Source organism: Capronia coronata (genome assembly GCF_000585585.1).
Source record: "Capronia coronata CBS 617.96 chromosome Unknown acBCG-supercont1.4, whole genome shotgun sequence".
NCBI classification, from domain to species: Eukaryota; Fungi; Ascomycota; class Eurotiomycetes; order Chaetothyriales; family Herpotrichiellaceae; genus Capronia; species Capronia coronata.
The window spans coordinates 2222618-2246130 of record NW_006912896.1 but is presented as its reverse complement, the minus strand read 5'-3'; the positions used below and the strand labels follow the sequence as shown (position 1 = coordinate 2246130).

The following is a 23513-nucleotide window of genomic DNA, read 5'->3' as shown; positions in this document are numbered from 1 at the left end:
GTTTTTTTTTGGGCCGGGGGAAGGGGAAGGCGAGTAACAAATCAGTTGAACTTCGTTCCTTAGCCGTCGCCTCTGAGGAGTAGTCGGAAACTTGACGCAGTTACCACATACACCAGCGGGCCCTAACAAGGTTGGTTGCAAGCTGATTGTTGAAGGGAATTATGTTGGGAAAATATATTAGCACTGCATTGTGTCAGGCTGTTGGAACCCGGGAGGGTGCCGTTGAAGCAAAGCAAAATAAAGCAGAGGGAAGTGAAGCGAAATACACGAGACCCGGAATTGAGGACAATCATATACTGTACGGGGTTTGTGGCGTCGCTGGGTATCTATCAAAACATATGTCGTGTGCTCTAGCTCTATGCGGGCCAGTTGAAGAAAAGTCATCATCATGCCTCTCCCTCAAGAGACATCCAAAGAATGCTCATGGTGATTTCTCCTCCTGCGCCTCCGATTTTGGGCTTCCGGGATCAGCGTCTGGATCGCTGTTGTCCACGCCGGATATCGTTCTGCAAATCTTTTTCGCCTCCTCTGGCATCGTCTTCCACAAGACATCTCGAACTTCCTTGCCGACTTGCTCTACTGCGTCCAAAGCCCAAATCACGTCGAGATGCTCATACTCTTCAATTACCTTGCTGTGCACCACATTCACGTGGGGCTCACGGCCTCGCTCGAATCTCCTCAGGAGCCTCCTTCCGTCGACCAGGTCATCGCTCCCAGCTACCCACAAGGCCATCGGCGGAACGTGTTCGTCATACCACGCAGTTTTGGCCCGGTCGGATCGCTGCGCCATGCAATCTTCTTGCTGTTCTTCCTCGGATTCGTCTTCTATCTCCTCCTGGTGCCCTTCCTCCTGAGTAGCCAGCACGCACTTGTGTTTCGCGAAGCATTCGCGACCCAGCCACCATCGCATACTCTCGGCACTCACGTACACGGGTGAGAATTGAAATAGTCGGTCTCGTAGTCCTCGGTCCCACCGAGTGTCGGTCCAGTTAAAGAGAAAAGAGAATACCAAATATCCCATCGCGCCATAAAGTTTGCCTGGCAATATTCGATGCATGGTGAGCATGAAGGGTATGAAACTGTGGATGCCGAAGAAGACTCTGAACATGCCTGGTGAGATCACCCGCATGAACTTGAAGTACATCTTCCCGATCAACGGCCCGGCATACACGGCCGGTGCAAGAGCACAGAACACACTAATCTTGTCCCCTAGATCGGGTCGCTGCTCTTTCGCCAGTGCCACAAAGGTCTGCGTCGTGCCCTGACTATGACAAACTAGACCGAGCTTTTCGAAGCCGGTCTCCTCAAGCACCCGTGACATCAGCGCCGGTAGGTCCATGACACCCATCTGTCGAATATTCCAGGCCCACATCCGTGGGTCGTTGTACTGCAGGAGGCTGTGCTCAGGGTTGAACCCGCATCTATTGTTGCCCAACCATACATCGTAGCCAGATTTGCAGAGGAAGAAAGCTAAACTGCCATCATCATTTGTGCAATACGCCCCGGCGCTTTGCAGCAGGCCATGAATCAGGAGCACTGGGTATCTCCGATTGCCGTCGTGGTACTGCTGCTGCACGTGTCCATGAAGACCGTCTCCCTCACCAGTGAATACTTCAGGAGAGGTGGGCTTCCGCACAGACTCGGTGGCTGGTGTATATTCGGTGGGATTGTAAACGTGCCACAGTGTGATAATGAAGCCATCCTCGGTTTGCACTTTAAACTCTTCCGCGTCTAGCCCAACTCGACGCGCATAGTAGCGAATGTCGCAGATAAGCTTGTCAGGCCCGCCCTCGAGTGGTTCGTAGGTATCATTTGAGAGTGACGGCAGCCTCGCCTTGTCAGGCTGAGTCTGTCCGGACTTTCGTTGTCTCGTGAGCCATTGAGCGTCTTGCTGTTTGCGTATTTCCGCCCGCTTGAGTTCTTCGTCGTAGAAGGGTCTTTGAGAATCGGGATTGCGAAATGTCAACCACAGCCAACAGCGATGTAACAGCGTTGGGATGGAGGTGAAGACCGCCCCCAGAACAATAACAGCTAAGAAAGCGTTTGATAGAAAGAAGGACGTGGTCCGGAAAATTGCACATTGTAGTTGACGTGTGAACGATGGAGGCCCATACAAAGGGAGGGGAGGGAAGAGAGGGTGTGTATGCGACGGCGGGATTGCCTCGTCCAGATGGGTATCTGTGCTTTCACGGTCCGCTTGTTTCTCTTCCTCTTGAGCAGCATCTGCTTGTACTTCCTGCTCCGCCTGTGTAGGCTTCGCATCTTCACCCAAGTTGAACCTGCTCAGCCCTCTTGGTCGCACTGGGGTGGGACGGTACGATCGGCCTTCAGCCTTGTGTTTCAGTAAATTGATCTTGTGCGCCTCCGGAACAGGGACAGAAGGCAATCTGTTGCCGTCCGCGGTTTCGATGACCGGGTCTAGGGGGGTGATGAATTTGGCTTCAACGGCGACGCCATGGTCCTCACCGTCGACAGTCTGACTGGAGGACTCGAGGGACAGTTTCTCCGACTGGAGGGCATATTCAACACCTGCGTGTGCACGAGTGCGAAGCTGAGTCTCCGACATCTATAGGCGATGAGATTGCGGGCGTAGCAAGGAGGGTTTGTTGATATTCAATGGCATCTGGCTCTATTGGCGAACGAATGTGATCCTGTCTTCTAATTGATGGAGCACGCGTTATCTGATCCCACAGGGGATTAGAGAAAGGAACAGTTATAGCGAGAACTTGGGGAAACGAGAAGAACAACACACAGTTCAAGGTAGAGAATGCGACTTGATGCAGAACTAAAACCAGGCACATGTCGCAAACATGAGTGAGGGCCGGCAATCTTGCGCAGCCTCTCTCACTGGCCAGATGGCTGAGGCGGAGTTGGGTGGAACCTGTTGATCTGGGAAACGAACAAACCAGAGCCGCCTGGAGCAGAGATAGACTCGTTGACCAAGGCATCTGTTCAGGGTTCTTTCTGTACCGGCAGAGACGACATCATACATGGATTGTGCGCGCGAATCAGACAACCATCACCCGATCGTGGGAAGCGCCACAATTAAGTGGCAACTTGAAGTCGTCCTCCAACGAGCGGCGGTTTGGGGCCCTGAACCAGGGTACGTAACCGTTGTGACCTTGCTTGTCCTTTTGAAGGGTTCAAGTTGGCTGCAAGGAGTCTGCGAGCTCGAGATCGCTCCCCATGCTTCAGATCGCTCTTCGCCTCAGCCTCTGAAAACAGGGACCTACACATGGAAGTACAGTACTATTGAATGAGACGAAAAAGGTGCAAAAGGGTCGCAGTCGAGGTTGAGGAAACCGACAGATGACATCATAGGTATCCTATCTACCAGGTACCCACTAGTACTACCTTGGACGGCATCGGCCTCCTTCAAGTTCCGAATTAGAATGAGTTGGGACGGATTAGTACTTATCTTCACGCTGCTAGTAGCACCAGTACTGTATCAGTATGTACCTAACTACTTCAAGTTAGTAGCACCTAACTAGGATAGATCCAATGATCATCGCCTTGGTCTTGGCATTATTTTGCACGACTCCGATCCCAGTCCGCAGCTCATCGAACGGGACGAGGCTCTGTGATATTGCGCTGCTACTGGCTCACGATCAATCATTCCGCCAGACGAACTCCTCCTTATGCTGTAGGGCGCAAGTCCCAATCTCTTTTTCGCGACAGTTTCACCTACACCACCGCCAATATGTTGTTCTTCAGGTAAATCAAACCCGTCGCATTACCCCATTCAAAACACCAAGTTCACTACAACTGACTCCCCATCGAACAATAGCTTCTTCAAGACGTTGACCCAGCAAACCGTGACCGTCGAGTTGAAGAACGACATTTCCATCCGCGGGACCTTGAAATCCGTCGACCAGTACCTAAACATCAAACTCGACGACATCGTGGTCCTCGACGAACTCAAATACCCTCACTTGAGCTCCGTGAAGAACATCTTCATCCGCGGCTCTGTGGTACGATACGTCCATCTGCCCCCGGACAAGGTCGACCGTGGGCTTCTTGAGGATGCGTGTCGTCGGGAGGCGATGGCACAGAAAGGGAAAGCTGCATGATCATGATGAGGTTTCATGGCATGTCGTTCTGCGAAATATGGAATAAAAAGGAGTCGGCCTTACGATGCGACGCGTTCCCAAGAGAAAGGGATGTCCTGCGGGTGACAACCTTGGTAGCACTCTCAGGTGCTCGGGACACGGGACCCGGGTGGCTATAATCAGATCTGCTGCCCCGGAGAGCCAGCAACGGCGCAGCTTCTCGTGTGTGAATTTGCACGAACTGCTAGTACGCAATCACCATGCAAGTTGAACCAGATTTGCTCAACAATTCTAAAAAGTGGGAATGCAGAGCAGAGAAGGGGGCGAGCAGAGGATTTCGTCCCCTTCCCCGGAGACTGGAGTTGCAAGCAGAGGGCCAAAGTTAACCGGACGATGGTTGGATTGATGCAGCCCAAGCATACAACTGTTGGCGAGTCCTCCAATGGACTTGCATGACCATAGGAGGCGATTCCGCGCAATGGAGCCGCAATCCCGATACTCTCGGGTCGCTTCTTTTATTACAGAAGCTTGTATCGCTCTCGAGCAATTGACGTCTAACAGAGTTGCATGTCTACATATGTGACGTTTTTTGGCATCTGAATCAACTTCAATCTTCTTACACTCCATACTGCAGCTTGCCATCTCCACTGCCCCAGCCTTCAGCCCCGACCTCAACCTTGAAGAGTCCGTTCTTACGCTTCTCCGCGTCCCATTTTTCGATCCAGGCCTTCATCTTCTCCCGGTTCTTGGCACTGCCGACGTTGACAGTGGGCACGATTCGATTGATTCGTAGCGCGCAGCAAAACATGGTGAGCTCTCTAAACGAGCTATGTTCAGAATAGGGCACCCCAAAACAGTTGGATTCTCTTGTGCTTCCGCGTTGAGGTGCCAGATCACGCATTGTGTAACGTGTCTTCCACCCGTCGGAATGTAGAACCGTGCTTACTGCCGGATTTTCTGTGAAGCGTGAAGTAGGTGGACGATAGGACCAGCCGGTAGGTCGGAAACCAACAACGCGGGCAAAATGACCCTTGTAGGATGTCATGTACTCGTGCAGTGTTTCGGCTCGGATCTCCATCAGTGTCTGCATGTGGACCTGTGCTTCGAGAGGGTTCGAGGTCAGTCGTGCATTCAAGTCGTCGTCCTCCAGACAGGCGCATATGCGCATTTTCGAGGGGGGCGCGTAGATCTTGGAGTTCAGGGCTTTCGCGATTCCCAGGCATATTCTCTCCTTGCCAATCGAGTAGGTGCCGATGACAACAAGGAGACGACCCCGGGGCTTTACCGTCTTGTCCTCGTGGTCAGCGTCTTTGGCTAGATTGCTCTCGCCCTGTTCCAGAAACCGTTTCATCGTGCTGCCAGCTCGGTCTGCTTTAGTCTTCTCCCAGCTGTCCTTTGTATCGACGATCTCCTTGGACAGACTCACGCACATCTGAGCGCAGGCATCGATCACGTCTTGTTGGCTGGGAAAGGAGTATTTGGGTGTCAAATATGTGGTGTCGAGGTAACACGTGTCAATGACTTGCTGCTTGATCTGCCCGGAGAGGCTGTCAACGACATCAGGTCGCAGAAGAGGATGGCCAACGTGCGCAGGACATGCGCGGAAATCCCCACAATGAAGGATTCGAGTCGTCTTTGTGGACCCGTCCCTATTTTTACCGGTGACCTTCTCGAACAAGTAGAGTGATGATCCAGGACAGTGGTTGGCAGGGATCATGGTAACGTGCACTCCATTCGTGTTGGGTACTTCGACCTTTTCGTCGAATTCGAGCGGTACAACCCATTTCGGATCAACCTTCAGCTGCTGTACCATGAGATTACAGGTAACCTTGCTGGCGTAGATCGGGCCGTGACGCCAGGACGAGGTAAGACCAATATAGTGGTCACTGTGGAAGTGACTGAGAAAGTAGGCATTCTGGCCTTCAACCTTGCCATAGCGGAACGCATCAACGCAGATAGAAAACCCCGGCATGATCTTGTAAAAGGGACAGGTCCGCTGGTACGCAGGCTTGCCCCGAGAATGCACCTCATTTGCTGCTGCCTCTGCCCAGGCAGTATCCTCGGCATGTCCAGACATCAAGCGAGTAAAGGCAGAGCCCCCCTTCGCATTGCTTCCGACGGCGAACGGGTTGGATTGCGCAGGGCGCGCAATCGCAGCACGCTGGAAGCGTTTTGGAGTTGGGCCATCGAAATTGTCGGCAGGGGTGCCATGACGGGAAGGTCCATCTGCCGTGTCTTTTGGAACTATTTTGCTGAGCTCGGCTTCTTTTGGTGGTAGTGGTTCGGCATGGCCATCAAGGCAGGCGTTGACATGAGAAGAAGCCTGAGCTTCGGAAAGGCCCTTCATGCTCCCGTTACAGATCGGACAGACTGAGAGACCATCACCTTCTTCACCTTGGGCCTGGACGTCGCCTTCGACGTAACTCCGGGGTGTTCTGATACCCTCCGCGCCACTTTCCGATCTCGAGTCTTCGTCCAGACCCATTTCCAGTTCACGCTGCTCTTGCATCCAGCGTCTTTCCATGTATTCCTCGCCCCCCTCAAAGAACTCATCGTTCTCAAAATCATCCTCCTCGCCGAATTCATCTGCGGCGAACATGCTCGTTGCCTCATGATTCAGGCCGGGTACGGTGGTCGGTTTACTTCGGGTGCGCTCATGCCTATCATAGCCGTTAGGTTCGATGTCGTCGAGATCAGCGGGCTTCAACGAAGAATTGGTTACCCCGGGTTTCGTTTCGATGTCACTGCCGGCCGAGTCAAGCAGGTCGTTCTCCTGTGCTTCGCCCGCATTATCGAGCTGGTTACTGGCGTTGTGCAGGACAGCGTCCCAGCTGTCATCTTCTTCGTCGCTCGAATCTGCCAGGAACCCGCCTCGCCGCTTCTGCGGCTTTGGCTGATGTGTGACCCCGGTATCCGAATCCTTGAGCCCGTTCGGGTCGTTGGTACCTAGTCTTAGTTCTGGAGAGGGCGTGCGAACAATGAAGTCCGAGTCCTCCTCAAGAGTTCGCCTCCTCTTCACGGGCCCTTCCAGCTCATTAAAGCGTTCTTGGTCCGAAACATTGCAGCGGCGGGATACTGTCTCGGCAACTACCGGATCTTCAGGTCTGCTTCGACCATCCTGGAAAAACAAGGGAGCGCTGGCTGCAGTGTGTTTTTGAGGTTCATCCTTCTTGTCGGGCTTATTGAAGAAACTGAGGATGGAATTCTGGCGCATGGTCTCTTTCTTTGTGCTGGAAGGTTTGATACCCAATTGCCGACCGAGAAGCGGAGTGTTCACCATTGGGACCACTTTCTTTGGTTTTGCAGGTGTAAGAGAGAAGTAGGGGGAGCGGTGCGGTTGGTTGTTGTTGCGGTTGGTAGGCGGAGTGGGAGGACGACCGGTTGAGGGCAAAACTGCACCGGCAGCGTCTACAGCCACCTTGTCGCGAGGGTTTCGGAACATGGCAGCAAGGCCTTCACGGCAACCATCATCAGAAAATGACAACGCGACAATGGTAAAATGCTATATAGTAGGGCTTGCGCATACAGATAACGAGAGAAGAGCGCGGCGGTGGGGGTCAAAATTCGCAGGAACTCATGACGCGGTTACAACAAAGTTGCGGTTGGATATCATGCGGAGCCTTGACTTCAAAGGGCTCTTTATTTGTTCCTACGCGCTTCACCACATTTCTATTTACTACTGCAGACATGTCAACGCGCAAATGGCACAAACAAAGTGACTACGAGAGTCTTGTCTAGGCGGTAATGAAAGACAAACAACCCTGTTGTCTGCTCGGAGGACATCCATGGCAGCTCGAGGCGTTCGAGTGGCGCTTTGAGGCCTATCTTCGACTCAAGCAGACAAGTTAACTTTGCTAAAGTTCATTCTTTCGGAGCTCGTTTCTTCGGAACATAAGCATAATATCCGAGGAGGTACGAGAGACAAGTGAAAGGCAGGCAGCTATGCGGATGTCCATATCGAACATTGCCATCAGGTGGCGAAAAGACATGAAATAGAGAACACCCCCAACAGGGCTGGAATGGTTGACCTGTTGCAGATGGAGATCTGCCTGGCTACACGCGTATGTATTGCGCCATAGTTTGCCCATGCCATTGACCAGGATTGAGGAGTATACGGATGGATACCTATTAGTAGATGCCTAATGCTATGTCAAGTTCAAGTTGTCGAGAGAAAGGATCGCGCCCATAATTTGCACTTAACGCGCAGTCACGTGCCACCACCGACTTCATCGCGCAATTAAGCCCCGATCCTCCGACTCGCCGACTCTGTGACGAACTTCAACTATTCCATTTGCGTGCAAGATGCAACCTTGATAAACAAAAAGGATGCAACGTCATCTACTCGTCCAATCTCATTTCCATCTCTCCAAATATCAGCTGGGTGTCTTCTCTGTACAGCTCATCGCCACTGTGCAGGGCAGCAGATAACCAGACAACTCGAACGCATGCCCGGCGACATCGAGCGGCTGAAGGATGAGGTGAGTGATGACGGAGTTATCCTATCGACAAACCCCCAACACCCATCGCAATACTCATCACCTCACAGGGCACGAAACAGCAGGTTGTAATCGCTGGCGGAGTAGCAGGCCTCGTGTCCCGGTTCTGCATCTCACCTCTCGACGTCGTCAAGATCAGACTGCAGCTTCAGCCGCATTCGCTCTCGGATCCCCTGTCGTGCGATGGCATCAAAGGTCCCATCTACAAAGGGGCCTTTTCGACTCTGAGAGCAATCGTCCGGCAAGAAGGGGTCCGCGCCTTATGGAAAGGCAACATCCCAGCGGAGCTGATGTATGTCTGCTACGGCGGCGTGCAGTTCACGGCCTACCGCTCCATCACCCAGGCTCAGAGTCTCTTGCCAAAACGCGCTCCACCGTCTGTCGAGTCATTTATCAGTGGTGCCGGGGCCGGGGCTTGCGCAACCACGGCTACGTACCCCCTGGATCTTCTCCGGACGAGGTTCGCCGCGCAAGGGCCCGAACGAGTCTACAAAGGCTTGTTTTATGCCGTACGAGACATCAGTCGGAGAGAAGGCTTTCGCGGATTCTTCAGGGGCCTGAGTGCCGCTGTGGGCCAGATCGTGCCGTACATGGGCCTCTTTTTCAGCAGCTACGAGTTCCTACACCAGCACATCGGTGGCAAGACCTTGCCGTTCGGGTCGGGCGATGCTAGTGCAGGGATCCTTGCCAGCATATGTGCCAAGACGGCTGTCTTCCCACTGGATCTGATGAGGAAGAGACTCCAGGTGCAGGGCCCCACGAGAACGCATTACGTTCATACGAACATCCCCGAATACAAGGGTGTGATACGCGGTCTAGCGATGATTTGGAAGAGAGAAGGCTTTAGGGGCTGGTACCGCGGCCTGACCGTCAGTCTGATCAAGGTAAGGCACAAACGCAAGGACCATGGTTTGAATGGCGTGATGATTCTGACCCGAGAACATGTAGGCTGCTCCAGCATCCGCGGTCACAATGTGGACATACGAGCGGGTCCTCCACGCGTTGATTACAACGGACAAGAATGACGAGCTGTGGGAAATGTATACTGGTTATGATGATGATTGTGATGACTGAGACTCGAACAGGCGCTAGCTGGCATTGGCCAGGTCAACCTTTTTGAATACAACATACCAGCACATGTTCCAATTGAGAAGGCACGGCAGCCCACTTCGCTGCTGTGGCTGTATGTTGTCGTCTATCCAGCTCGAACCCCATGGCCGAACAGGTGATGATGCTCCATCAAGCATGTCCGATCTTTCACCCGCAACAGACCGATGTCGACTCGCGGCTGCAGCCCACGGGTCAATGATGACTGGGATTGATATACTAGTATGACGACGTAAGTTCAGTTTTGGTCGTATCGGGGGAAGTAGCTGTGGATTGACAGACGCAGGATCCGCCTATCTCCTTCCAATCCCCTTTACGTCTCCGAGGCCATCTAAGTGCACGACTTGGAGGGTGAGATGGACAGAGCATCAATAGGCTCAACCCGGCGAACACCACCGTCTTAAACAGAAATGTCTCGCTTGCAAATGATGTTGCGGGAGGGAGCATTACCGCTTTCTTTTAGATTTCCCTTCGTGCGGAAAGCATGTCTGTTGGTGAGGACATCGTCAAAGGGCCAAAATCATGGCCCGCTTACGGATGCAACGAGGACGGCGTGATGATCAGGTCGCGCGCTTGCTCCTCCATTTTAGCTTAGGAGAGATCAGATATTCCCCAGAGAGCTTCAAATGGACTCATGTAGCCGAGACGATTGAATATCAGGCAGCCGTCTACTTGTATTGTAGAAATGCTTGCCGATACAAGTCTCCTGCTATCTCCCGAACCTCATTTCCGCGCCAGCATATCTCCATAGACCCCTCAATAAGGCCTGATATTCCACCCTCGTGCTACGGCTGCCAGAGACATCTCCGCCAGAGTCACCCACGCAGAAAATCTCGCTGAGTCGGATTTGCCAGGGTGGGTATCCATCGAGCTTGACGTAGGGCCCGAAAACGATGACGAGGTCAGGCTCTGCTGGGTCGACTTCTTTACCCGGAGGCTTAACGCTGTGACCGTCTCTCTCTCGTAGACCCGAGATGGATGTGGTGGCGTTTATTTCGGTGTTGATTAGATTTGACGTGATATCCTTAGGGTTGAGCTTGTGGGTTTGAGACATCTCCGCTAGAGTTCTGGTCAGGTCAACCAGAGTATCTCTCCCGTCACTTGCCGACAGTAGAAGGAGATTGAAGCGCTGGCGTTGGTCAACCGTTGAGGGATGCCTGTCGGTCGATTGGACCGATGTTTGAGGCGAGGGGAAAGGCGATGAACCGGTAGATGGGTGGTTCGGAGCAAAGACGCTCAAAATTGGTGCTGCAGGAGGACGGCCGAAATAGGCGACAAGCTTCTGCTCCACCATTTTCTGTAGAGACGACATATATGTCTTTAGAATACCCGACTTTTCATAGACACTCAATAACGGGATTCCTGCTGCCGCCGACCAGGCACAGAGCTCAGCAACCTCGTCCATCAGGGCCTCTAGTCCGCCATCTTCCTCCGACTTGAATTTGAGTATCACACTCAAATGCTCGGGTATCCGTTCGAGGTTTTGCACATCTCTCAATATGAGTTCGGGGCTGCGGTGATGGTAATGTCGGATGGCTAATAAGCGGTCGAGAATGGCATGGTAGATTTGACGCAGGCGGATGTAGATGCCAAAAACCAACTGAATGAGGAAGAACAAGATGAAATGAAGCTTCGATTTGAGGAATGGCCGAAGCCTAGGTCTGTGGCCCCTGTGCCTTTTCTGCGTCGCAGTCGCGGACAATCCTGATTTCATCTTGTTGGATTCTGATTGCGGAGGTGGGAGGTATGGCCGCAGGAGCTTTTCACGCTCTGCAGGTGTGAGTGCGCGGCCTCCGGAGGCCACATCTTTGCGGTAGAGAGAGACATCGTTCTTGGTGACGGGTGCCATCGTTTATTTGTTACTAAAGTTGTAGACAGCAAACAGCGGCGGCATGACACCGCTGTATGTAAACGGCAATAGTTTCTGAGATTATAGGAACAACAGTGACATAGCAAAGACAGAAGCCACTCCAGAGGTAAATGCACACCACGTACTTGTCAAATCCAAGCCTCTGTACACGTAGCTCGCCAACTTCTTCTTGGAAAGATGGAGTTGCGTTTCAATCAAGGCTGTGGCGCAACAACGGCGAGGAGATCAATCCGCCAATCGGGGGTTATTCGAAATGACACCTGCCAAGGGACGACAATCCACCAACTTGAAGGCCACATCTTCGTCATAAGCTCCTTCCGCGTCTGCAACGATGACCTTCTTACCACTCCTTAGTACTGTGTAGACAGCATATTCGTGTCTGTTGTACTTTTTCGCTTAGGGCCCATGACGAGATTCGATCTGGTCAATAAAAGACCTCCGCTGGAGGTATCCTGCCTACTATGTATGACGTGGTCCTGTTGAACGTCGACCTGGATGAAGGATGACCCCTCTAAAATCGTAGCGGATTGAGAAAGACGCCGACCGGTAGGTTTTTGACTGATGTACTCAGTGGCTGATCTCGAGCCACGATGCTATCCGCTCAGGGTTTGTCCCTCGAGGCCGCAGAGGGATCACGGAGTGCGTGTACTCGATGACACCGATACTCGCCTTGAGAACAATCACCAGCCCAAGCACAGAATCTATGATGCACAAGAACAGCGGCAGCCTTCAATGCGGCCGGAACGACGGAAAGCGCTATTGATGGACCTCGAAGCAGCGGCATGAAGGCCAAAGAATGCAGGACAAGCACCGATGCGAAACATACCTGGGGAGGCAACCAGGTGAACATCGAGGGAGCATCAGTGACCACATGACCAGAGAATTAAAGGGTTATAACTATCTTCCACCAAAGAATGGTCATAACGCAAAGACCCCTATGAGTTCGAAGCGCGCCACTTAGTGGAGGAAATTCAGCCATGATAGCTCAACCGTCAAGCAAAAGGAGAGTTGGGAAGTCGACAGCTAAGTGGAAGGCATGCTCTAGGCGAAACCCTGCGAAGACTTCGGTTCGATTCATGATCATGACCGGCCGGCCGACTTTTCGGCACCAAGGACTACAATATTGACTCGACCTGATGGCACAACACCTACGGAAAAATCCTATCTCAACATACCTAGGGTTTCTCTTCCCACAACCCCCATATCAGCGGGGTTTGTGGAAAAGTTTTTTGCTCTCTTTGACTGGCATATGAGTGAAGGTAAGGTGGGATTTGGTGGTGCTCAACGCAATGAATAACGCAGAGTATGGGAATCACTTCTTGAATCCTTGATACCATGCCGCCTTGCTACTACATTTACTTCACTTAAGCATCGGTTTCCCTGTAGGAACAAGTTGCTCTTCTTCACTCATAGCCACGGGTTTCTCAAATGATATGGTCTTGTATTGGGAAATCCAGCCTCTTGCACCACCAGTTGACTAGAACAGCCTGCGCAGGATTTGTGTAGCAGTCTGGTAAAACAGGCACCTGCGCTGTCTATCCCTCCTCTTCAAGTCCACCGCACCCACCTGCCTCCTTGATTTCCCCATCCTGCTCTATCATCATGTGGCAAGTACCTGGCAACGGCAGCTGCTCGAACCCAGCGAACTCGCGCGTGTACTATCCTTCATACGACGCCTACTTCGGGTGGCGGGACGACGACAATTCTACCACTGGGTGAGTTTCTACCCTGCCATCACCTATACCTGACTTCCTTCCGCGTTTCATTTTGCCAACACGAAGACAGCAACTGATCCCTGATCATGGATCGCTCCTCGATCTGGATTGAGCGTGGTCGCGATGGCCGTGCATATTTTGTCAGACGGAAGCCGAAGCTACCTTCTACCAGAAGACTTTTGCTCGAAGCTTTGCTTCCTCGGAATGCTCGCTCACTCTTGTCTTTCAGGGACTCGCGCCTGGGTCGACATGTCCAGGTTCAGGGCGTTTCTACGTCTGGCAACTTTCTCGCTTTGCCTGCGCCCAGTTCACCGTATCCTCCTTCTGGCCCAACGAACAATCCCGGTCCCATGGATCCTACCTCACAAGCCCAAGCTCAGCCTGTGAACATGTACCTCCTGCCTCCTCCACAGAACCCAGAACCTCCTCAACTCCAAAGCCACGACAAGCCAGCGCACTTTGCACACCCGCCGCCACATTTATTTCCATTTGTACAGCCTCCTTCGATGTATCCCATACCGCCTCATCCCATGACAGCACAACCCCAACCTTCGTTCCAGCAACCGGTCCCGTTTCAAAGTCATCCTTCACATTTCGCTGCAGCTCCTCCTGGTACAATTCCTATTCGCAGCCAACCCCAAGGGCTTCACGCCACTCCAATGCCTCCTGTCATCACGCCATCCGATATGAGATACAAGTGTGATGTCTGCGGAAGATTCAGGTCTACAAGATATCACTACCAACATCCGATACCCACTGGCCAGCTCCCTTGTAAGACAATATGTCGGAAATGCCGGGAACAAGCTACCGACAGCGAAGATTACAGTAGCTCCGACAGCTATCGATCAAGCAATTCACTGCATCGCCGTCCCCGCCGCCTGAGACAGAGAAGCAAGTCGGTGTATAGAAGGCAAGACCATCAGTCTCGCAGGCGGGCCCATTCCACGCGCCGTGGCCGATCGCCCGATGACGGCTACTCAAGGTACGGAAACTCTACAGGTTCGGACTCGGACTCGGTAGAACTAGAACGAGACCGAGTCCACGACAAAGAACGTCGTCGTAGTCGTGCCGCCTCGGTGTCACATAGACGGAGATTGCGACTGTCGCCTCGAGGTGCCAGAGTATCGTACCAGGATGACCCTCGTGACCGAAGGACTTTCGATGATCCCAGAGACCTTGACGAAGAAGAATATGAGTATGAGATCCCTAGACGGTGAGGACGGAGTTTTATCTCTTTAGGGACATACGGACTGACAGGGGCAGTGTACGTATCCCATCGAGGGCCTCGTCGCGAGGGCGGAGAACCATCCGACAACAATATTCGAACGTCTACGTAGAGATCCCACAAGAGGCAGAGCATCATGTTGAACGGTACGAATACATCGCACAGCCTCCCGTCAGGCCTTTTCAACAGAGATACCCGCCACAGCAGGGGCCACCTCTGGCCCAAGTGAGAGCGATGCCACCACATGTCCACGAACGTCGTCTGCACTCCGATCACTACCATGCAGCCGATCATTACGAGGGAGATGGTGAAGAAACACACAGAAGAACACGATCCAGATCGGCTCGACGTGGTCGTCTGAGAAGCAGGGAGACTAATGTCGACGATAATGGTGGTATGATGACTCTTCCAAAGGCTGCCATTTCAGAGCAGGTGGATGAGGAGACTGACGAGGGAACTGCAGCTTTACGCCATGATAGACGCGGGCGCCAGTTGGTGTATGCACCAAGCCCACCTCCGGCTCCTTCATCATCCCTGGGGTACATGGCAGGACTGGAAATGGATGAAAACGACCGCGATCAAACGCCATATGGTGGTCCTCAGCGTCGGCGATCTAGGTCTCGACCCCTGGAGGGACAACCAAGAGGCCGAAGTATCCTGAAGCCCGGGGATGAGTTAACAGTTGTTGAAAGACACGCGCCACGACACAGCCAGGACTACGATTGGTACGACAATGAGGGAATCCGAGTGAGGGTGCGCGAAATTTGACACCTCGGCCACCGACAAACTCCAAGGCCGAAGCCAAAATGCATACACATGGTTGTGAGCATCATCTAAACTATGGCACAGGGCCCAAGGTCAATGATCAGTAAGAAGAAACTACGGCCGGTTAAAGGGGCTACCACCTTTCGGGAAAGGAATGTCCTTCCTTTGTGGTGCGAATGAGCCTAGTAGGTCTAAAAGAGGACGACACTGGCGGTGCTGAACAGATGGGGTACATGTCAGGCATGCAACCGAAACGGGCATTCAGCAATTGACACGCATGGTTGAGAGGACGAGAGAGATCCAAGGCTTAGAGTGAGACCAGTTCAAGTGGGAGAGACTAGCATACGACGTGATGAGAAACCCTCGTCCTCCCTTCTGGAATAGCGACAAGCATCACGTAAATGGCAGGGGTTGACGTTGATTCCGCCAGAGCGTCCTAGGTAGGCCGAAACAAAGGGTATCAGGGTGTAGGGAGGTCTACACGGGCCAAAGACTGGCGACTCGATCTGATCAAAGAGGCTTGCAAGGAGGCCACGTGGAAAAGAGATCTAGGCAGGCCAGTGATTGTCTTGTTGGATCATGGGGAGACGACGAACGTGAGGTTGCTGGATGCTGAGACTTCGGAAGGACAGGGTCCGATAGATTCGAGAAGCCAGAAATACCTAGGTTCTAGGATGGCCGGGATGGCAGAAACCAGGGTCCTTCATGCCAGTAGTGAGATTGTAAGCGAGGGCAACAAGCCGATGTGGTTTTCTTTCTCCTGACTCCTGCTCTTCTTTTGGATCTCCACACTGATCATGCCCCTGTCTGCAACCATGGAGCGAGAGTGACAGGCGGTGGAAACGAGCGGCGGGTGACGAGGGACAGCGGCGGTAGCGAGACTGGACCATCCAGGGAAGACTCGTCTACCAGAGCAAATAGTCGATTCTTTGAGGCAGCTGGGCGACTTAATCCTTGAACGTGGACCATCACAACTGCGTGCGCTAGATGGATGCTAAACCACTGAGAGGCTGCCAGTCGTTGATCTGATCCAATGAGGGAGCTAATCCAGGTATGCATAAGGGAGACAAGTCGTCCATCTTCGAAAGTATTGAAACTGCAGGTTGGAGGAGGCCGGCTTTGAAGGCTGGCTTTGAAGGCTGGAGACGAGGAAGAAGCCGCCGCGGACCGCAAGGGTGAGCGACAGGGGCTGGGGCTCATCAGGCTGAGCAGCCTATCCACCTACAAACTCTAGAGATAGACGGGGGCAAGAGATCTGATACTACTATCGGCACGTAATTTCTCGGGATGTTGGTTCATAGTAAGTTGAAGGTAGTCGTAATAAGGCGTCAGCAGTGGAAGATGGAATGTGACTGTTGTGCCTCTCACAGGAATTTGACACTCCTACAAACAACTCACCTACTACATACCATGCACCTCTACATTGCTTTGTATCTTCCTGCAGTGGCCGCCTAGCAGTTCAAGCCTGCCACGTCGGCAGCGTCACTAGAGACTTACAGGAGATTGCACAGTTATACCTTGGCACATCCTTATGCCCAACCGATGTTTTCTCCCTGAGAGATGACGCGGTAGATTCAAGGATCAAGGTAGTTTCTGCAAGAAGTCTTTCTTTGCTGCCTTTTAGTCCCATACCAGCATCCTTCTCGACGTCTTCTTCCCTGCCTGCGCCTCGACCGACCATTTCCTGCCGCCATGAGGCCAACCTGCGCGCCGTTTCCACCTTCAGTCAGCCACCTCACACCACCAGCTCGAGTCCTGGAACAACGAACACTGTATCCTTACATGTGCAATGGCCGTAGTCCCCTCTCCGGCGACCATGTCTTGAGTCATCAACGATCGGCCCCCATCCTTGACACAAGCCCTAACGACTAGCTGGCCCCAGAGATGGCCATCCCTCCACTGACGCCCCGGTCGATGGTCGGCAGTGATGATGTTGGGATCCCGGTTCTGCTACGATAGCTGCGTCCTAGTAATCAATAATACCTGACCTCTACCAGCTACTTCCCACTGTGCCTTCCGAAGTCTGACTTGGTCGGTCGCCTTTTGCCTCGCGTACGCCAATTCTTTTCGAACACTACTTTTTTCCACTGGCTTGGGAGGTTGCCTTCCTAGGTTGGGGCCGCATCACTGCATATACTACAAGGTTAAATGGGTCCACAAACCACGATTACCCCTGTCAGGAATGCACAAGATGTCTCAAGGGCGTCTGACTATTTCCGCCGAGTACTTTCAGCCACAATCGCCCTAGAACGGATCCGTGGGAGCCGGCCCATGCCATTGCAGAGCGCCTTTCCATATTTGAACAAACTGAGCGCATATTCATAGTACCTCTGTATGCTCACACACACACCATTGCAGCATTCGGCTTTGTGGCTTGCGGTCTGGCGAATCTCGAAGGTGGGAAAACGAGTCTGGTTTCAACAAGCTTCCTTCTCCCATCGTTTGCGTCGTCGACAGCTTTCGATGCCGATCGACCCACGTACTAGCAGCCGACCTGGGCCGACCCTTCTCCTCGTTCCACCCGAGTATTGGAGCCAAATCTGCCCTCCAGATGGACTTCTGCACACTAAGGTACGAGCCAGACTTGTGTGGTTCCTCGGCCACACCAAGAGATAGGCTCCGCCCAAATCAGTTCAACAACCTGCTCCTTTGCTTAATGTCCTGTTTTGGCGACATAGCTTCCTCAGTCCAGTTGAGTTGATCTGCCGTGACGACCTAGACCTGAAAGCCAATGCATTACCTGAATAGGATGCTCTTGTCACAAGTCCATGTAGGAGATTGTCTAGACAGGAATTTGCCGAACGCCTCGACGGGCGTACAGGGCCATCCCAGCACAGATCAGGCCAACGAAACAGTCAGTGACCTGGTTGCCTGCGGGCATGCTAGAACCATGCAGGGGCTGGCCACTGCGGACGATTAGCATGCAGCACGCAGCCAAACATTGCTCGAGACCTGCACGGCGCAAGCGCTTGACTTCTAGGAATGGGAGTGGATGGCAGCGCACTGCAGGTGCCGACTTTTGGGCGGTCCGCCTGAAAGAACGTCGATTCCGGAAGGGCTCATGATTTAGACCCCCAATACACATCCATACACCGGTTGTGATGCAATAACCAACCAGCTTGCGAGGTTATGACTAGGATCTTTTCCAGACCATCTTTTGGACAATTGAAACCCAGGACACTGGAACGCGCATCATCCATCCGTTTCCCGTCGCCTGCTCAAGGCCAACACCGCTACCGAACTAGTCCTGTTGGGCTAATGTGAAGCTGCCCTTGTCTTGTGGGTGGTATTGAGGCTCTGCAATGCCCAAGTCGTTGTGATGTGGCCGGTCATCCATGTATTCAAGGGCAGCAGATGATTTTGCAGGGAGGGAATGCTCGTGTCAAGTCACTAGACAATCGACAACATCGCGATCTAGGATACTCTGGGCCCCCTTTTCCTTACTTTGGTGCGCCACTGAAGTAGTGGTCGCTTTGTGGCCCAGACTGCTACAACTCATCTGCTCGGGTAGATTTTGATCTTATACAAGCCGACCACTCTCCCCCAAAGTACATTGCATCTGTCCTCCAACCGACTGTCTATCGGTGCCAGCCAAAGTCTGCTGACTATCTCCACGTGGCGTTCTCCTTATTGTTGTGTTGACATCGCTCCCTCTACCGTGACATTGGACCCTTTGATGTGGGCAATATGTACCCGCACTACCACGACAGCTTGACAAGCGAGTGCCACGGGTGCTCCGAGTCCCAAGAAGGGTACACATACGGGTACGAGGCTCATGAACCCTACTCGGAGAGCAACACACACTTGAGCTGCATCGATCCCGAACTTCGACCTTTACAAGGGCACCACATGTACACAAGTTACCAGCACCACTGCTCGATTGAACCTCCACATCACTACACGGCCTACGATCGCGTGGCCCACGGCTTCGGTCACCCTTCCTTTCAACCACAGAATGTGGAGAGTATGCCCTATCCCAATGCACTCACACATCCTTGGGTGAACGATTTCGACCAGGCCCGATACATGCGCTACCTATCGCCAACCGCTCCGGCGGGATTTGCCCTCTCCAGCAACGAATCCTCCACCAGCGATTATGCCATTAGCCCGGACGTCGGCGGGAGCTTACACGACCTCTCTGGCTATCACATGAACGACGACTTTGATGCCTCGCCGTATGCGTTCTCTTCTCCGGGTGGTCAGGGTTGGAGTCCTGGGCCTTCACAGACCTTCGTACCGCCGCTTCCATCTACACCCGTCCCCCTTCATCAGGGAGCGTTGAGTATGAGGGACCTCCAGGTCACGCCAGACCCTCAAGGTGAAGACGAGGCCATGGACGAGAGAGACATCCTCCCCTCCAGAATTAGCCTTCCCGAAGAGCTGGATTTGTCCGAAGAAGTGGCCAGTCAGGCCGACTCTGGTCTTGGTCAATCCATTGATGACGAGATCAAAGAAGAAGGAGAAGGGGAAGATTGTGGTGCCCTTGACGACGACCATGATTTCGACTTTGTTCCTACAACACGACCGAGGCGCCATTGCGTCAGTGCCATGCGACAATCATTACAATCGTCCCAATACCCAGCTGCGAGAGGGGTGGCTGATAAACAGCCTCGCGTACACAAGCAGCCGACTAGCCGAACGGCTACACACGCCGTCAAATCGCGATCCAAGTTCAAGAGACCTCCACCGTCCCACGGCGTGTCGTTGTTCAAGTCTTTCGTTTGCACCTTTCATCACTACGGTTGCCACGCCGTCTTTGCTAGCAAGAATGAATGGAAACGGCATGTGGCATCTCAACACCTGCAGTTGGGTTATTACCGCTGTGACCTTGGGATCTGTTCACCTGAAGTTGCGGGCGAACATCATCGAGGGTACAACGACTTTAACCGCAAGGATCTCTTCACCCAACACTGTCGAAGGATGCATGCACCATGGGTGGTGGCTGGCAAGGGCGACGACAGCGTCAGCAAGAAAGAACGGGACAACTTTGAAAAAGAACTCGAGGTCATTCGCACGCGTTGCTGGGTCGATCGCAGAAAGCCGCCTAAGGAGAGTAGCTGCGGGTTCTGCGGCGAGGAGTTTGTTGATAGCGACGGGGGCAAAGCCTGGGAGGAGCGAATGGAACACGTTGGCCGACATCTGGAAAAGAATGGATCCGGGGTCGAAGAGGAAGAAGTTGATGACGGGCTTCGGCGGTGGGCCCTTGCCGAAGGGGTCATTCGAGCCGGGAAAAGGAAGGGCGGCTTTTTGCTCGTCGCTCTCGAACGTGCCGGTGCCGCACCTAGCCGGGCAATGTCGACGGGTCGAAGGAGGAGCGGAAGGCTTGTTGGGAGAAGACACATCACAGAGGAGGATGAAGATGAAGACGAAGACGAAAATGACGTCGATGTTGACGAGGATGATAAGAAACAATCACTGTCAACTGAACCCCCTGCTGAAGAGGATGGCGATGTCGCCATGAAGGGCGCTGGTGAGACTTCAGGCGAGGAAGACGCTTCTGACAGCGATGCTGAATGTGAGGAAGAGTGACACTATGCCGCTTCCGAGAATGGGTGCCCGTGGTAACCAAGAAGGGAGTATGGTGTATACTGACGATGTATGGGCTGATGACCATTGACTACCGCACCTTTCCAGATCGTTTGATCTCGGTGGAAGGAGTAAAGAACTTGCAGCAAGGCGTGACATCTGACTTTCTTTCGACAAGGGTTGGGGGCAATAAGGATTGGAATATAATGTGTGTGAACTTGTTTGTGTTTTGGTGGAATATAATGATACCCGATATAGTTATCTCTGTACTCATCTGTCCTTGATCTTACCCAGTTTGTTTGACAATCGCTTCTTCCAGATATGCCATCGAGCGATCAGATTCGGCCAATCGAGGAGTGCGAGGTGAGCAGTAATAGTGGGTTGATCCTTTGTCTTTTCCTTTTTCCTTTTCCTTTTCCCCTCTATATTCTCCTCTCTAAGCCACCGAGTCAGTCACTTGAATCTTGATTGGAGAAGGGAGTTCGCATAGATTGTGTTTCGGCCTGCCAATGTCCTACCACAACTGACTGGAGTCTGGAGACTTACTTGATCGTGGCGCTCAAACAGCCTATCTTTTGGGTTTGTGGCCTTAAGCTCAAACTGCAATTCAATCTGTTCGCTGAAGATGGGCCAATTTCCACGCACACACGAGAAGTGCAAAGTCATGTCTTGATGGTCTGTATTCGGGTATCTATCATATCTATGCGCCCGTGTCTGTGTTTGTGTTTGTTTCACTCATTTCCTGACAGAAACCTTTCAAACCGATCTCGTCTAGAAAATACTCTTTCTTTGTTCGTTCGTTCGTTTTCTACTTGAATTTACTTTTCTTCTGCACCATCATTCATATTTTTGCGGCTACCCCTGAATCCACAGCCTTTGTGTCAATAACTATATTTCATTCACTGCTTCGACCACCAGAGTCTTTATTGCTTGCTGCCTTCTTTGTCACAGTCAGTCTTCTGAAGCAACAAACGGTTTTTAATCTTTTGCTTGATTATCAGGTGTTTGTCACTATCGTTTCTTTATCACTGTCGCCCAGTCAGTTCTGGTTCATTGTTCATCAAACCAAACAGTCAAAGAACCAGTGCTATCAGACCAGATCAACTGTCGCTTGTACTTCTTTGACTCACGGGCCGGACCTGGTGTCTGTCATTTCGTTTGTTACTTGACACTAACTATTGAAAACCCAGACTACGCTGTTTGGGATTCTACGATCTGACGTTGCGAAAGTCACCCTTTATTCTTGATATATCACCAGTCACCAGTCATTTTGTGCATTTTGCGAGAACGAAAACGAAAACAAAAAGAAAGTAGCTGGATCTACTTCTCCTCATCGATCAAGTTCGTTGCTCATCGCAGCTCACATACTCTACAACACTCAATTGCAAATCTCTGATATCAGATCACACACAACTTGTTCGTCTTCCCAGAGTCGAAGATAACCTGAACCACGGTCTTCTCGTCTTCAGATCGCTAAGGACAATTGCATCGGAAACCTCAACCTCAACTAATCGACGGCAAGAAGCAAACCTGCCAACCAGCATATCAACAATGCATCTCCTCTTCCTCAATCTTTCCCTCCTCTTCACCATATCCGCTCTCACTCTCGCTCTCGCCGTCCCATCCCCACCCTCTTTCGGCCCCAACACGCTTCACCTCCACCTCCATGGTCGCGAACACGGCCGCGAACACAACCATGCCCTCCACTCGTCTCGGCGTCGAACTAGAGCTGCCACAAGCAAACGACCCAACCCAGTCAACCAACTCCTCCAGATCGCTCCAACATCCAACACCTGCGCGGGTGCCCAGTTCCCTGCCGAGTGCGCCGTCTCATCCATCGCCATGGTGCAAGCCATGGTCGACGGGTTCGCCAAATACAACGTGACCACGGCGGAAGAACAAGCGGCGCTACTGTCCTGGATGGCGTTCGAATCCGGCGAATTCAAGTTCAACCACAACCACTTCCCGGCGCCCGGGCGCCCGGGCCAGGGGACCCGCGTGATGCTCATGCCGAACTTTGTGCAGGAGTACGCCGGCAGCATTAAGGAGTTGAAGAACCAAGTTGCTGCGGCCGGGACGGATCCTGATAAAGTGTTGCAGTTGGTCATGCCGGATCGGTTCTCGTTTGCCGCTGCGGCTTGGTATTATGGAGTGCATTGTACCAAGGAGCAGAAGGGGCTGGTGAGGACGGGAGGCCAGCAAGGGTGGGAGAGCGCGTTTGTCACGGGCTGTGTCGGGACCACTGTTACCGATGAGAGGGTCCAGTATTGGAAGAGAGCGCGTGAGGCTTTGGGAGTGCCGGCGTGAAATGGTACCTAGTAGGTCTTCATGCCCCGAAAAATTTTTCGAGGAATGAGATTTGATTGTAGCTGGTGTCCTGTGTTAGTATGGGGAACGGTCATGGCTGGCATGGTCAGCCGTGTAGACTGTGAATGTTGTGAGCTGGATGCTTTCGGTTCGAAGCAATCGGCGCGAAGTACGACATGAAAAGAAAAAAATGAGCAAGTTTTTCATTTCTCAAGTTGCTGCGTGCAACCACACGTAGACAGCTATATGGAGGTTGTTGCTACTCAATGCCGAATATCAGCTAAAGCCCGCCGACTTTAACAAGATTTATTTAATAGCTCGATAGAGCTTCCACAATCACGAACTTCAAGTTGGCCAAACCCCTAAATAAAATGGGCCTTTGTGAGAAGGTATGTAGGTCCTCAAACTGCGTTGTCGTTGCAGCAATTCTCGGGATTTCTGAAAGTGGAATCC

At 52.5% G+C, this 23513-nt stretch overlaps 8 protein-coding genes across 8 annotated transcripts; 5 read left to right on the top strand and 3 right to left on the bottom strand.

Moving 5' to 3' along the window:
- Nucleotides 1-421: 421 nt before the first annotated feature.
- On the bottom strand, nucleotides 422-2566 carry A1O1_05355 (uncharacterized protein; the record flags this gene model as incomplete). The annotated part of the gene is made up of 1 exon (XM_007726241.1): nucleotides 422-2566. One exon carries the CDS (start codon nucleotides 2564-2566, stop codon nucleotides 422-424), a length of 2145 nt encoding a protein of 714 aa, XP_007724431.1.
- A 1134-nt stretch (nucleotides 2567-3700) lies between these two features.
- Nucleotides 3701-4070, top strand: A1O1_05354 (U6 snRNA-associated Sm-like protein LSm2; the record flags this gene model as incomplete). Its single annotated transcript, XM_007726240.1, has 2 exons — nucleotides 3701-3714; nucleotides 3788-4070. 2 exons carry the CDS (start codon nucleotides 3701-3703, stop codon nucleotides 4068-4070), a joined length of 297 nt encoding a protein of 98 aa, XP_007724430.1.
- Nucleotides 4071-4665: 595 nt separating this feature from the next.
- On the bottom strand, nucleotides 4666-7491 carry A1O1_05353 (uncharacterized protein; the record flags this gene model as incomplete). The annotated part of the gene is made up of 1 exon (XM_007726239.1): nucleotides 4666-7491. One exon carries the CDS (start codon nucleotides 7489-7491, stop codon nucleotides 4666-4668), a length of 2826 nt encoding a protein of 941 aa, XP_007724429.1.
- A 1003-nt stretch (nucleotides 7492-8494) lies between these two features.
- Nucleotides 8495-9619, top strand: A1O1_05352 (mitochondrial thiamine pyrophosphate carrier 1; the record flags this gene model as incomplete). Its single annotated transcript, XM_007726238.1, has 3 exons — nucleotides 8495-8527; nucleotides 8596-9429; nucleotides 9494-9619. The coding sequence occupies 3 exons, from the start codon at nucleotides 8495-8497 to the stop codon at nucleotides 9617-9619; spliced, it is 993 nt and encodes a 330-aa protein (XP_007724428.1).
- A 742-nt stretch (nucleotides 9620-10361) lies between these two features.
- On the bottom strand, nucleotides 10362-11501 carry A1O1_05351 (uncharacterized protein; the record flags this gene model as incomplete). Its single annotated transcript, XM_007726237.1, has 1 exon — nucleotides 10362-11501. One exon carries the CDS (start codon nucleotides 11499-11501, stop codon nucleotides 10362-10364), a length of 1140 nt encoding a protein of 379 aa, XP_007724427.1.
- Nucleotides 11502-13323: 1822 nt separating this feature from the next.
- A1O1_05350 (uncharacterized protein) lies at nucleotides 13324-15230 on the top strand (the record flags this gene model as incomplete). The annotated part of the gene is made up of 2 exons (XM_007726236.1): nucleotides 13324-14450; nucleotides 14501-15230. The coding sequence occupies 2 exons, from the start codon at nucleotides 13324-13326 to the stop codon at nucleotides 15228-15230; spliced, it is 1857 nt and encodes a 618-aa protein (XP_007724426.1).
- Nucleotides 15231-18914: 3684 nt separating this feature from the next.
- A1O1_05349 (uncharacterized protein) lies at nucleotides 18915-20756 on the top strand (the record flags this gene model as incomplete). The annotated part of the gene is made up of 1 exon (XM_007726235.1): nucleotides 18915-20756. The coding sequence occupies one exon, from the start codon at nucleotides 18915-18917 to the stop codon at nucleotides 20754-20756; it is 1842 nt and encodes a 613-aa protein (XP_007724425.1).
- A 1548-nt stretch (nucleotides 20757-22304) lies between these two features.
- On the top strand, nucleotides 22305-23060 carry A1O1_05348 (uncharacterized protein; the record flags this gene model as incomplete). Its single annotated transcript, XM_007726234.1, has 1 exon — nucleotides 22305-23060. One exon carries the CDS (start codon nucleotides 22305-22307, stop codon nucleotides 23058-23060), a length of 756 nt encoding a protein of 251 aa, XP_007724424.1.
- Nucleotides 23061-23513: the final 453 nt, after the last annotated feature.